At 36.4% G+C, this 14,720-nt stretch overlaps 1 protein-coding gene across 1 annotated transcript in view; it reads right to left on the bottom strand.

The window, feature by feature from the left end:
* Positions 1-14,720, bottom strand: part of szt2 (SZT2 subunit of KICSTOR complex) — a 133,543-nt gene that overhangs the window by 37,799 nt on the left and 81,024 nt on the right. The window contains 5 exon segments of the mRNA XM_073851768.1: positions 2,324-2,506; positions 2,762-2,883; positions 5,093-5,140; positions 13,828-13,955; positions 14,144-14,276. Of these exon segments, the coding sequence (XP_073707869.1) occupies positions 2,324-2,506; positions 2,762-2,883; positions 5,093-5,140; positions 13,828-13,955; positions 14,144-14,276 (614 nt within the window).

The following is a 14,720-nucleotide window of genomic DNA, read 5'->3' as shown; positions in this document are numbered from 1 at the left end:
TTATAATGTAAAAAATATACTTCAAATAAATGCTGTTCTTTTAATAAATTACATTTTACAATATATTCACATACACATTTGTTATTTGAAATTGTAATAATATTTCATAATAATATTTCTGATTTTAGCCACATTGCATGTTCCATTTGCCTCTGTATGTAAGAATGGCTGAGAAGCAGTTTTGTTTACTACATAAACACTGAAGAACACATGAACAGATAAATTCAATCTCCAAAGTTGCTGTGAGTGTCACTTCATGTGAATTTTACCGTTTCATTAGAGAAAACAGCATCATATAACACTGTATACACACAGAAACTTTATGGCAACCTGTCAAAATAAAAGTTTGATTTAACATGTAACAAAACTATATAAGTCTTGTATTACTTTTGTAAAGTACAAGGTTGGCGTTTATATAGTTTATATTTCTGGCAAATTAAATTGAATAATTAAATGATTAAACAATATACAACCACTTAATTGTAGAAAAAAAATACTAAATTATTATTAAAACTTTTTAAACAGAATATTCAGATTTTTTCTTCCATGTATTCATTTTAACAGTAAATCTCCCAAAAAATAAAAGGGTTTAATGTCTTTAACTGAGAGTTTTGGAAATAGGCTAAAGTACAAAAAAAGTACCATTGACTACAAACACTGTGGTGGGAACCTTTTTTTTAGCCGATGGACCAGGAAACCTAATCACAGTAAATGGCACCATGATAAAGGAGCAATACATCAAAATTCTTAACAACAACATCAGGCAGTCTGCAGAGAAACATGGCCTTGGGCACCAGTGGACATTTCAGCATGACAACAACCCAAAACACACAGCAAAAGTGGTGAAAAAATGGTTAGCAGTCAAAAACATAACGTTTTGCAGTCCTGACTTAAATCCAATTGAGAATCTGTGGAGGGAGCTAAAGATCAGGGTGATGGCAAGGAGACCCTCCAACCTGAAGGAGTTGGAGCTCATGGCTAAAGATGAATGAGCAAAAATACCAGTGGAGTCATGCAAAAAGCTTGTCAGCAATTATAGGAAGTGTTTGATTGCTGTAACAGCCAATAAAGGCTTTTCTATTGATCATCGAGAAGGGTATGAATAATTTTGGACATGCCACTTTTTGTTCAAATGTAAATAAAAGATGAATAATATTTTTTTGTGCATCGCCTTATTATCTTCAGGGAGAAGTCTGTGTCATTTCTAATAAAAAAAATTTAAAAAAAAAACTTGCTGGTTGAATAAAAGTAACTTTAAAGGAGAACTCCGGTGTGATTTTGACCTGAAATGTATTGAATCATGATACCGAGTGTGAACGTACCTTGCATATCTCATCTCGGTTTGTGTCCAGCTGTCCGAAATCTGGGGTCAGTTAGCCGATGCTCACAACAGGTTGTCAATGAAAGTCAACAGGGCATCGGAATAGCCATGTAAATAAATCACTGTTTTATGCCATTTACGAGGCACAAAGTAGCTCCACACTTCATTGGTAGACTTCCAAGGGCCTTGACATTTAAAACGAGACATTGAGAACTCAGAAAAAGCACCGGTAATTTATTTACAAGAAGATTTATACAGACAGTACCTGGGAAAGAAAATCCGGTTGCCGCCATCTTGAACTTAGTCACGATAAGTCGAGTGTCGAGCACCAAGGAATTTATCAGGTTATCAACGTATCAGGTTGTAGTTTCCTTCGTGCTCGACACTCGACTTATCGTGACTACATTTAAGATGGCGGCGACCGGTCTGTTCCTGGTGGAAGATGTCTGTATAAATCTACTTGTAAATAAACTACCGGTGCTTTTTCTGAGTTCTCAATGTCTCGTTTTAAATGTCAGGGCCCTAGGAAGTCTACCAATGAAGTGTGGAGCTACTTTGTGCCTCGTAAATGGCGTAAAACAGTGATTTATTTACATGGCTATTCCGATGCCCTGTTGACTCTCACTGACAACCTGTTGTGAGCATCGGCTAACTGAGCCCAGATTTCGGGCAGCTGGACACAAACCGAGATGAAATATGCAAGGTACGTTCACACTCGGTATCATGATTCAATACACTTCAGGTCAAAATCACACCGGAGTTCTCCTTTAAGTCAGAATTTGCCAGGGGTATGAATAATTTCGGGCTTGACTGTATATAATATAAAATATTCATATAATTGGATATAACTGGCTGAAATAATCATGCATTAAGTGATTATGTGACAAACAGCATGGCAAAATACTATTAGAAATGTTTATTGTTTCATAATGATTCATTTCTAATGAATCATTTGCTGTGTGCAAGTGCTGCACTAAGAACACAGCCTTTGTGTGTACTGACCTGTTTCAGATCCTCATGTGTAGGTGTATCAGAGAAGCAGTAATGATGGAAAAGGCCCATTTTCTGACTCAGAAGGCAGTTGACCACATGTGCGCGGGCGTTCTGCCACTGCACCAGTCTGACCAGACCCTGATTCAGAGAGCCGCCCAGATCCACTGACCAGTTATACGTGTACAGAGTCACCTGGAAACAGAAAGAACAAACTTTAGTCGATGAAGACAAAAATGCTGCATGACGCTGCACAGTCACAGCCGATTAGAGCACATTCAGTATTTAATATGCAGCTGTGTGGCATTTCAGACAAACGATATTTCACTGTGTGCAGCAGAACGTCCCGTTGACTGTCGCAGCGGGTTAAGAGGAATACATTCGTGCAAGAGAGATTTTATTGTGTGTTGCTTACACATGTCACGGCTGGTTATATTCAACTCAACTGACCTTCTTATTGACGATCTGTATGTACAGGAAGCGCTGGCGTGGAGCCACGCCCCTCACAGCCGGTCCCAAGCTCAGCCAATCACTGTGCTCCAAAGCCTCGAACCGCTGCAGGCCCTTGTGAGCTTTAAGACAAGAGAGAATTCCTTGTTATTTGGGTAAAGAACCTTGTATAGCAACTTATAATGTCTCTACTGAATTTATTCAGTTTACCTGTGAATAACATCTACATGGTTTAAATCATTAAATCAAATAAATATGAAATCATAAACAAGGCTTATTATATTAAAAAAAAGGTTTCACAGCCTTGAGGCAGGACATTTATATAATCTATAGAGTGTGTCTGAGAAGAGATTGAAAGCAGAAGTCACTTTCTAAAGTAATAGAGGGCAAACTGAGGGTTTTATGACATTCTCTTCTTTAATCAAATTTAATGTAAAAGTTATACACAAAAGGAAAATCAGTAGTTTTCAGTGGGAGTGTACAGTACATGCAGGGTTAAAAATGATCTCATATACATGCATAAATGAGTGAATCTTCAATTATAGGCTAAATACTACTGAGAAGTAACTTTGAATACACATTATTTATTTCTAAATATTTATGACATGTCCTGGAATAAAGAGGTTCAACAGTAAAGTGGATTTTGGCATTAGATGTGATGATAATGGAAGCAGCATGTAGGGCAATAATTTTTGGGGTAAAATAAAATAAAATAAAATAAAAAAGAGTGTGATTTTTTGATGATGTTGGGCAAAAGCCCATTTCAATCTATCTCATTAAATTTCATAACTTTATTATAGTGGGACATATGTTGATTTTTTTTGAAGTAAGTAAGTAAACAAGTAGGTAAGTAAGTAAATAAATAAATAAATAAATAGTATAATTATTATTTTATAAAAAGTCTGGGATCAGTAAGTTTATTAATGTTTTTTTAAAGAATGCACATCAAGGCTGCATTTACTTGATTAAAAAATACCGAAAAAATGTAATATTGTGAAATAGTATTACAGTTTAAAATAATGGTGTTCTATATTAATACATTTTAAAAATATAATTTATTCCTCTGATGCAAAGCTGAATTTTAAGCCATCAGTATTCAGTGTCGCATGATTTTTCAAAAATCATTTTAATACGCTGATTTATTACTGTTATTATCAATGCTGGAAACAGTTGTGCTGCTTAATTTTTTTTTGGAACCTGTGGTTCTTTTTTTCAGGATTCTTGAGCAATAAAAGGTTAAAAAAAACAGTATTTATTCAAAATATAAATCCTTTCTAACAATATAAGTCTTTTCTATTATTTTTTATCAATTTGACATCCTTGGTGAATAAAAGTATTAATTTCTTTCAAAAAAAAAAGAAGGAATAAAAATGTACCAATCCCAAACTTTTAGATGGTACTTTATAGTGTTACAATAAATTGCTATTTTAAATAAATGCTGTTTTTTCAACTTTTTATTTGTTAAAGAATTTTTGGGGAAAAAATAAATCACAGGTTCCAACAAAATTTTAAGCAACTGTTTTCAACATATTAGAATAATTTCTGAAGGATCATGTGACACTAAAGACTGGGGTAATAATGCTGAAAATTTTGTTTTGTACCACAGGAATAAATTACAGGTTTATATATTCACATAAAAAATGGAAATAATATTCCATAATATTACAGTTTTTTTCTGTATTTTTGATCAAATTAATGCAGCCTTGATGAGCACAAGAAATGTCTTTAAAAACCATTACAAATCTTACTGACCCCAAACTTTTTATATATATATATATGCACAAATAATTTGCCTTTTTATTGTCTAGAGTAAAAGTAAAATGTAAGAAAATGTGCATAAATTTATTACAACTTTTGTAATTTATAAATGCATGAATAAATGCATGCATTGATCATCAGTGAATGAAGGAAGGAATGTCAAATCAGGTCAAATGTAGCATTTTTATCATTTCTAACCAATCTGCATAAAGTCATTATAGTGGAAAGTCTTACAAACCCTTCTCTTTTTATTTCTAAATGAATGAATATATATTTTTAAGGCCTTGGGTAAAGTAAAAGTACAATTTATCTGGTCAGTCACCTTTATTATAGTGTGGAAGTTTAAAAGTATGATTAGGGACCAGTCCAAAAAGCACAAACAATGCCAAATTTTGCCTTTAAATTTCTAAACAATTAGGAAAAAGGAGAGCAAAGTCCTAATTGAAGAATCACTCAAATATATCATCTCTGTTGGAGTGTGTCTGTGGTGTAATGGAGTGATCTGGAGGAAGGGCCTCTGCTGTGGTTGTAACAGTGAGGGCCACTAGGGGCCCCATAAGGGGCCAAACTTACGTGTGCACCTATTTAGTACAGGACTGTTCTCTTCATCTGAACTGTCTTCTGTGGGCAAACAGAGATGAGCACACACAGCTTTGCAAAACGAGACAACTCTACGTTAATGCTGCATTCACACACATTTGCATGGATGCACACGCTCACACACGCAGATTTGCAAGTAACAAGACAAGCAAAAGAATCTATGATAAGAGAATAGCAAGACATCATAATCATTCAATAAATACTCCGAGACTAAAAGAGATGAACACACTCAGCAATACTAAAAAACACACGCACAACGAGAAAAAAACCAAACATTTATTAGCAAGATCAGCAGAAGATAAAAACACAAAGCGCAGCGGTGTAGTGAAAGATTCGAGCAGAAGGGAATGTGATGCATCTGAGCTTATGCTGAGAAAGCGGTTAGACTATAAAGAACAAGTGAAGCTGAAGAAGCTTCAGCTCTGGTTGCAGAGATTATTGCTTTCACAGAGAGAACGGTTAGAAGCAAGATGAACTGTTGACCACAGAATTCAGTAATGATCTTACATTGCTTAAAGCCAGTTACATTTCAGGCAAATTAATGGAGTCTGATCTTAAAAATTGCAGCATCATGAAGCCTGAATGTCATAGAGGAATGTCTTGGTCATATTTTAATGAAAAATCAAAAGATCAACAACAACAAAAAAAAACTCACTCAAAGGCAATGACACCTATTTTAGGGCCTTATTTTTTTTTTTTGAACAATTTATTTATTAAGATTTCGTACAACACTTCAAGGTCAATGCAATCAATTAACATCCCACATTACCCCCCTCCCTCCCCTTCCCCTGGACAAGAGTGGGGAAAAACAAAAACAAGAAATCATAGCAATACACCAGTAATAATCAGAAAAATAAATTAAAAAAAAAAAAAAAAAAAAAAAAAAAAAAAAAAAAATTAAACTAAAGGAAACAACAAAAAGAAAAATATATATATTAAATATTATTAAAAACAAGATGCACAGAGATAGAATGATACAGAAGATAGAGACAACAAACGGCCTGGGGAAAGTTGCATCAGCCCTGCCCTGGGAACCACCCAGGACTCCTGCAGACCACTGCAGTACAGTTTTCAATTTTGACCATGGACACTGCTTACAGGGGCAGCTCTATTATGTAAAAAGGTCAGAAATCCTCCCCAGCATTTATCAAAGACTGATGGTTTTTTCCTGAGATTAAACATGATCTTTTCTGGTGGCAGGTACGACGAGAGCTCTTTAAGCCACAAAGAAACACCAGGGGGCTCCTCGCTTTTCCAGTTGATAGCTATACATTTGTTAGCTGCAATTAGGGCTAGTCTGACGAAGCGAGTCTTGTCTTTCGTGTTATTTGGTAAGACCGACAGGTCTCCTAATATCGTCAGCCGTGGATTGGCTGGGATTTCCACCCCCAAAATTCCTGTAATAATGTCCAAAATAGATCCCCAGTACTGCTCCAGACACCCACACGTCCAAAACATGTGAAGAAGGGACCCTGTTTCGGTCTTACACCTAGGGCAGTATTCAGAATATTTACTACTTATCTTATGAAGACGATGAGGTGTCATGTAAACCCTATGTATAAGATTAAACTGTAAGAGTCTGTGTCGACTGTTATAGGAGAATAATTGAGAGCTACTGCAAATCTCCTTCCATTCAAAGTCATTAAAAGCATAATTAATGTCCGCTTCCCACTTAGCTTTTGCAGTAAGAGCTTTATTTTCTGCCAGGCTCATTAGTCTGTTATAAGCATAGGATAGGAAGCCTTTAGAGTTATGCTTGTCTTGCATCATACAGTCTACCTCAAAATCCTCCAAGGGGATAAGTTTCCCACCCTGCTGCACCCTAATAAAGTCCCTAACTTGTAGGTATTTAAAGAAATGTGCAGAGGGGAGCCCAAAAGAATGTCTTAGTTGTTCAAAGGATTTCAAATTATTGTCCTCATATAGATGTCCAAAAGTACATATGCCTCTGTTATACCAGTCTCTAGTAATGCCATCTTTTAATATCCCAGGTAAAATCGGATTAAAATGGAATGGGGTAGATCTGTACAATGTGCGGACACTATGGAACTTTGTTCTAATTTCCTCCCAGATTTTAGATGTAAGTTTTATTATTGGATTTTGAGTTACATTTTTCTGCTTGTAATAACGGTAAATAAATGGGATGCTAGACAACGCTTCCGACGTATGGGACTGTTCAATCTGTTTCCAAGCTGGAGGGTGTTCCAAGTTTTGGATCCAGATCCAAATAGCTCTGGATTGGGCAGCCAGATAATATAACTGAAAATCAGGCAAGTTTAATCCTCCCTGCTCAGTGGGACGGCAAAGGGTTTTGAGCTTGATTCTGGGAGTTTTACCGTTCCATAAGAATCTAGATATCAGTCTGTCCAGATTTTTAAAAAACGCTTTCGGAATTGGAGTTGGCAGTGCTTGAAACAAGTAAAGGAACTTGGGTAGGATATTCATTTTAATACAATTTATCCTTCCAATTAGGGATATTGGAAGAGATTTCCATCTATCCAGATCTGCCTCAACTTTTTTAAATAGCGGTTCATAATTTAAAGAGTAAATCTGATGTGGCTGGTTGGGTATTTGCAGACCAAGATAACATAGTTTACAGGGGTCCCAATAAAAGGGAATGTCTTTCCTTGATAGTCCTTGAGCAGCTGGGTTAAGAGGCATCATGACACTTTTCTGCTTATTTATCTTATACCCAGAGACGCAGCTATATTCCTCTAACAGGGCGCAGAGGGCAGGGAGCGATGTAGCTATATTAGACAGATACAGCATAATGTCATCAGCATAAAGCGAAATGATATGCTTCTCTCCTTCAACCATAATGCCTTCTATATCAGGATGTGCTCGAATGGCAATTGCGAGGGGTTCGACCGCTAACGAAAAGAGGAGCGGAGACAGGGGGCAACCCTGGCGAGTGCCACGTGACAAGGGGAAGAGAGATGAGAGGTTAGCATTTGTTCGAATCATTGCTGATGGGTTAAGATATAGCATTTTTATCATTTGTATCAAATTTGGACCAAAATTCATTTTATCTAATACTGCGAAGAGATAGGGCCATTCTAGTCGATCGAATGCCTTTTCAGCATCCAGTGAAAGGGCAACGACCGGCGTGTTGATCTTTTCGGCGCAGCACATCACATTGAGGAACCTACGGATATTGTCAGAGGAAAAACGGTTCTGAACGAAGCCTGTCTGGTCTTTGTAAATAAGGTCTGGTATCACCTTCTCCAACCTAGAAGCTATAACCTTGGTGAATATCTTATACTCTGATGAGAGAAGGGCTATTGGCCTATAGGAACCACAGAGTTTCGGGTCCTTACCTGGTTTTAGCAGGACCGTAATCAGAGCCTGTTCTAAGGTTTTAGGTAGTTGGTGTATTTCAAGTGAATGCCTGAACATGTCCATTAGCGGCGTTATTAGATTAGGTGCCAAAGCTTTATAAAAGTCCATAGAGAACCCATCTGGTCCCGGTGATTTCCCTGCTGAAAGTTTTCCAATTGCGTTCAAAACCTCCTGTTTAGTAATATCCGCCTCTAGGATCTCCCGCATCCCCGTAGCCATCCCCGGGACATCCAGCCTCTCCAAAAAATTTGACATTTTGTGAGCGTCAACACCCTGAGAGGAATACAAGTCAACATAAAAATCCTTAAAAATGTCATTGATATGTTTAGGATCATGGATTATTGTGACGTCATCCCTGGTCTTAACTGAGGGGATGCATCTCGAATTTTCCTCCCTTCGAATCTGCCATGCTAATAATTTACCGCTTTTGTCCCCATGTTCATAGTATTGTTGTTTCGTTCTAGCCATGGCATTCTCAATCACCCTAGTGGTTAACAGATTGTATTCGGTCCTTTTGTTACTTAGAAGATCAAAAATTGTTTCACTATGAGTCTGAGCGTGTTCCTTTTCAAGATTCCTAATTTCTGATTCAAGTGTTTTGGTTTTCAGCAAGTACTGTTTCTTTTTCCACGATGTATAACTTATAGTCTCACCTCTCACATAAGCTTTTAGGGATTCCCATACAACGGAAGGTGAGGCAGTCCCTTTATTGATGGTGACAAAACTATCTATTTTGTTACTAATAAGTTTAACATAATCTGTGTCATTAGTTAGGTGAGTGGGGAATCGCCAAAGTCTGTGACTACTCGTAGTGTTCTTTTGAACTATCTGGAGCATAAGAGGGGCATGGTCCGAGTGAGTCATAGCCAGATATTCGCATGAAGATATAAGGTGGATTCTGTCCACATGCGTAAGAAAAATATCGATTCTGGAGTAGCTCTTATGAGCATGTGAGTAGAAGGAATACTCACGTACTGACTTATGTTTCTCTCTCCAGACATCCACAAGTTTGAAATCTGCTATTTCCTTTTTGAGAATCTTAGCTGCTTGGGATAGGGTTTTGAGATTAGAGGATGACCGATCTTTAGATGGATCCATGACTAAGTTCATATCTCCACCTATGATAATTTCACTCGCAGAACATGTTAGTTTGAAAAACAGACTTTGGAAAAACTGAGGGCAGTCATAATTTGGACCATAAATATTTACTAACGTGATAGATTCACCAGCTAAAGAGCCTTTAAGTATCAAGTATCTGCCCTGTGTGTCTTTTTCAACATTATCCACCTGCAGAGGGACATTTTTACCTATCAGTGTGGCAACACCCCGAGATTGGGACGTGAAGGAGGAATAATAGGTCTGCCCTTGCCATTGACGTGTCAGTCTAACATGCTCAGCATCTGTTAGATGAGTCTCCTGTAATAGAGCTACATCTATTTTGTGATTCTTGAGAAAGTTAAGCACCTTCCTACGTTTTGATAGATCATTGATGCCATTCGTATTCCATGTCAAATACTTAAAAGCTACAGCTGTCATTTTCTAAGCTAGTCCTCCCATATGGTAACGTTCCAGTGCAAGTAATGCACGCACCAGTGTAACCGATTAGGGCAATAAATACAGGCTGCTGTCTCAACTAAGAAACACATTTCTATGTCTTGTATACAGAATGTAAGCGTTAAAGAAAAAAAAAAGAGAAAAAAAATAAAATGAAATCGAGTAAAAATAAACCCTTTAGTCCCCCCTCCTGCCCCACCTCCTCCCCAACTGAGGAGGTGCCAACCCCGTAGTCTTCCTGACGCTTTTGTCGCGCAGCTAAAACCTATGTCGCTGCGCCGTTAAACGGTGCCGATAATCCTAACAAAGTTAAATAATCTACTAGCCATCAATCCAAGTTTGCAGCATTAAATTACCATCATATAGACATGAGAAGACAATGTTAAGGATCTTGTAACATGAAACAACTCCCCACGAGAACACCAGGAGAAGTAATCCAGGATTGAGGGAAATATGCACCTAAAACTGCAAAACCTAAGACTTGTAATTAACAGACCCTCTAATTACCAACCTATTACTGTTAACAGCGGCCCCTTTGATCAGCATAAACATATACAGGTAATAAAATGGAGTGATGTTTATAAAGCCAAGTCATCCTATAATGGCATTGCAAATAAAAGCCATCACCTCCGTATCCAGAGAAAAAAAAAAAAAAGGATCGCTATGCGTATCTGATGGACTGCTCCTTAACTCGCAGTTGCTAAATAACTAAATATTGTTCTGCTTTTTGAACCGGTGAGCATAATATTACAAACGGTCTGCTGGATAGGCTGTAGTTTACAGCAGCTCACACTCATCACGTCCATGCGAAGAAGATGGAACACATATTAAATATTAAACATATTATTAAACATATTGGTATTTAAAAATATATGAAAAACACCTCAATATAACAAAAAAGTGTAGATAAAAATAAGAGGCAAGCTTATACCAGTGGGGTAACAAATAGAGCGGTTAGTTTCGGTTTATCAGAAGCGTATCACGTTAGCTAATGGTAACAAATGATACCTGACCATAACAGAGGATGCCTGCGTTAACGATGGTATTTTATACATTTTATAAACATACCACAAAGTACAGTTGCTTCCCGCTAGTGCCCTACTGGCAACTGGGGCCCACGATGTGGATGAACGAATCCAGCCAATGTCCAAAAAGAAAAGGGGAGTGTGTAAACCAGTTTACCGGGTAACGTTAGAGGATTAGACCTAATGTAGCACGTCTGGGTGATGTTTCTTCAAATAATTTTCAGCAGCCTGTGGCGTTGTGAAGGTGCGCCGTCCCTCCTCCAGATCCATCGAGAAAGTAGTTGGATGTAGCAGTCTGAAAGTGATGCTTTTTTCTTTAAGTTTCCGTTTCAGTGGCGCAAAGGCTTTCCTCTTTTTATACAGGGCTGTTGACATATCTCTGAATATCATGATGGACGAGTTACCATATTGTAGCGAACTTTTGTTCCGAGCCGCCTCGGTGATCTTGACCGTGTCAGAGAAGCGGAGCAGCCGGATCACGATGGCACGGGGTCTGGCGCCATCCGCTGGGCGTTGTTGCAGAGATCTGTGGGCGCGCTCCACTTCAAATGTTTGCCCCTCTAAGTCAAGCATCTTGGGTAGCCATTCTTGAATAAAAGCCACTGTATCTTTTCCCTCCACTCCTTCTGGGAAGCCGATCAGCCTCAGGTTTTTCCTACGGGCTCGGTTCTCCTGGTCGTCAAGTTGTTCCCTCAGGTCGCCCAGTTCACTCTCCGTAGTTTTCTTGTAATTGTCTAGCTCGTGCTGTAAGGCAATTAGCGAGTCGTTGAACTCACATTGTTTCCCCTCAATGCTCTTTACTCGGTGTCCAATGGCTTCGTTGTCTCTGGCGATCTTTTCCATTGTTTCAGAAAGCCTATTTAAACGCCCTTCGATCATAGACTCGATCTTATGTATTCCTTTCTCCATCTCAGAAATGAACCACTGAGGCGCACGCTCTGGAGGTTGACTAGCTAGCCCGCCGTCATTGCTAGCACCGAGAGGCGCCACTTGTTTGTTCTTTTCATCCTTATTTCCGTCGGTCTTTTTCGGTGGCATTGTCTCGTTTTCAGTGTTTTCAGTTATTAAATCAAGGGTGGCGTCGAGCTGACTCGGTGTGAATTCGGCAGAAGGCCAGTTTCAGTAGTCTAGTAAAACGGAGCACGGCACCATGCGTCTGTACCCTACGCCTCCATAACCGGAAGTCATTTTAGGGCCTTATTATATTATTATATTTTATTGTGACAATATTTCATGACTAAAAAGCTAATTTCCCATTGTACTCAGCATCCTCATTAATGTAATGTGAAAAAAAAATTATATATGTATATAAATATATTAATTATAAAGCATAGCTTCAAAGTACATTTGTAAGAATACTGAACATCTAGAAGGAATATTGAAACAAATAAATTATATAAAAAATATATACATTTTTCAGGACTACATATAAGATATTATAAGATATTTATTTTATTAATTTCTGGTCATTTTGAATGTTTTTTTTTTTTTATTAAAAATTCTCATCGGCTCATCAAGGCTGCATTTACTTGATTAAAAAATACAGCATAAAATGTAATATTGTGAAATATTATTACAGTTTAATATAATGGTGTTCTATATTAATATACTTGAAAATATTATTTATTCCTGTGATGCAAAGCTGAATTTTTATGAGCCATTACTTCAGTTTTCAGTGTCACATTAATCTTTTTTTTTTTTGGAAACTGTGATTCTTTTTACAGGAATCTTGACAAATAAAATGTTTTAAAAAAACAGCATTTATTAAAAATATAAATCTTTTCTAACAAAATACATTTAATCCAAAATATGAAAAAAAATTATATTAAAAATATATAAATAATTTTAGGACTGCATATGAGACATTGTAACATATTTATTTTGTAAATACACATTAATTTGTGGTAATACAATTATATGCAATCAAATACATTTATTTTACAAATTCTTAATTTATTTCACTATTGTATTTAATAATATTTTTTCCTTTTTTATAAATTATTTCTTATTTAATTAATTATATTTCCTTTTGAATTTGAGGAGAAATATGACCTGATTATATTACAATTTTTATGAGATTCAGCTGCATATATAATGCATTAAAAATTAAATTTTTATGCATTATAATACAACAACACCTTATATTTTGACTTGTAATCTTGTAATGTTCTTGAGAATATGTGTAACCACAGTTTGAATGAAAAATAATTACATTTATTTTAAATAATAAAGACCCCTGGTAATACAACTACATGCAATCAAATACATTTTTTATTTTCTGTTTTTATTTATTTACTTATTGCTCTATGTTGCTGTTGTATATAATAATATTGTTTCTTTTTTATAGAGATTATTTCTTATTTAATTAATTATATTTCCTTTTCAATTAGAGGAGAAATATGACCTGATTATATGATCATTTTCATGAGATTCAGCTGAATATATAATGCATTGAAAATGTTATATGCATTATAATACATCAACAATGCCTTATATTTCGACTTGTAATCTTGTAATGTTCTTGAGAATGTGTGTAATATTATGCATATTGCATAATGCATTATAGCACATGATCAATCATGTATTATTGGTTATATTGGCATTTATTTAATAATGGGGTTGCACTACTATCTTTTAAACTGTGGTTATAATCAGCCTGTTTATGAAAATGTAGATCAAATTACAATGTGATTCCTTGGAAAGCATTGATTTTTCAGTTTCAAGTTGAACCCATTAAATCATTCCATAAGAGTTTGAGATTAAAGATTGCTGAGTGAACGTAGGCGGTACCTTGTTCTGTACTACAGTGCCATTGGCTGAAGTTGCGGCCAATGAGAATGAAGCTCCTGGTGGTGCCAGGTGGTTGGCTGATGTGCTGAATGATTGACAGGGGGACATAGATGTCTCCCTGAGGACAGCTGGAGACACACAAAAAAAAAAAAAATAAGCAGAACGGTTAAAGCAGAATCTGAATCCACAGATGGTACACTGAACAGCTAAGCATCTTCTATAAATACAGAAGCAACTAATCACGTCTGTTCAAACACAACCTGCAGTGACAGACACATCTGGACCACTTTGAATGAAAAATGATACTGGAACGAACCTGGTTCTTTCGAACACTTTGACCGCCGTGTCGCTAGCCAGAGAGCTGACCAGATTGACAATCTCTGTGAGGATGGAGGGCAGGAGGAAATGATGCGAGACTTCAGATGAACAGTGCTGGATGGACGAACAACCTGCAAGAGAAAATAATTCACTGAATATTTCATTAGGGGACTTTTATGTCTCTTAGGATGGTGATAAAAATGACTGAACAATATAAAAAATATATCTTATAATATTTTTCAATATCGATTTTTTTTATCACTTTAGTTTTAAGAGTGTTGAAAGGTGAAACAAGCCTTTTTCATTTTGGGCTCGTTGGACTCCTTACAAATGGTAAGATAAACACCAAATGACCTGGTATTAAACAAATATATTGGTATTTATACATTAATTAGTTATTAATGAGGCTGTTCTCTACACTGCCGCTGAACTTTTAATCGTTTGTGCAAATTAACTTTAAAACTAAAATTAAAGGCATGCATATTATCAAGCACTAAATTTGAATATATTTTCACTTAAAAATGTTAAATATTGAAGTATTTAAACAAAAATAAATTATTTTCAATAGTTCAATA

Source organism: Garra rufa, chromosome 12, assembly GCF_049309525.1.
Source record: "Garra rufa chromosome 12, GarRuf1.0, whole genome shotgun sequence".
Classification (NCBI taxonomy): domain Eukaryota; kingdom Metazoa; phylum Chordata; class Actinopteri; order Cypriniformes; family Cyprinidae; genus Garra; species Garra rufa.
The sequence above is the reverse complement of the archived record's forward strand: the minus strand, read 5'-3'. Positions and strand labels throughout refer to the sequence as shown.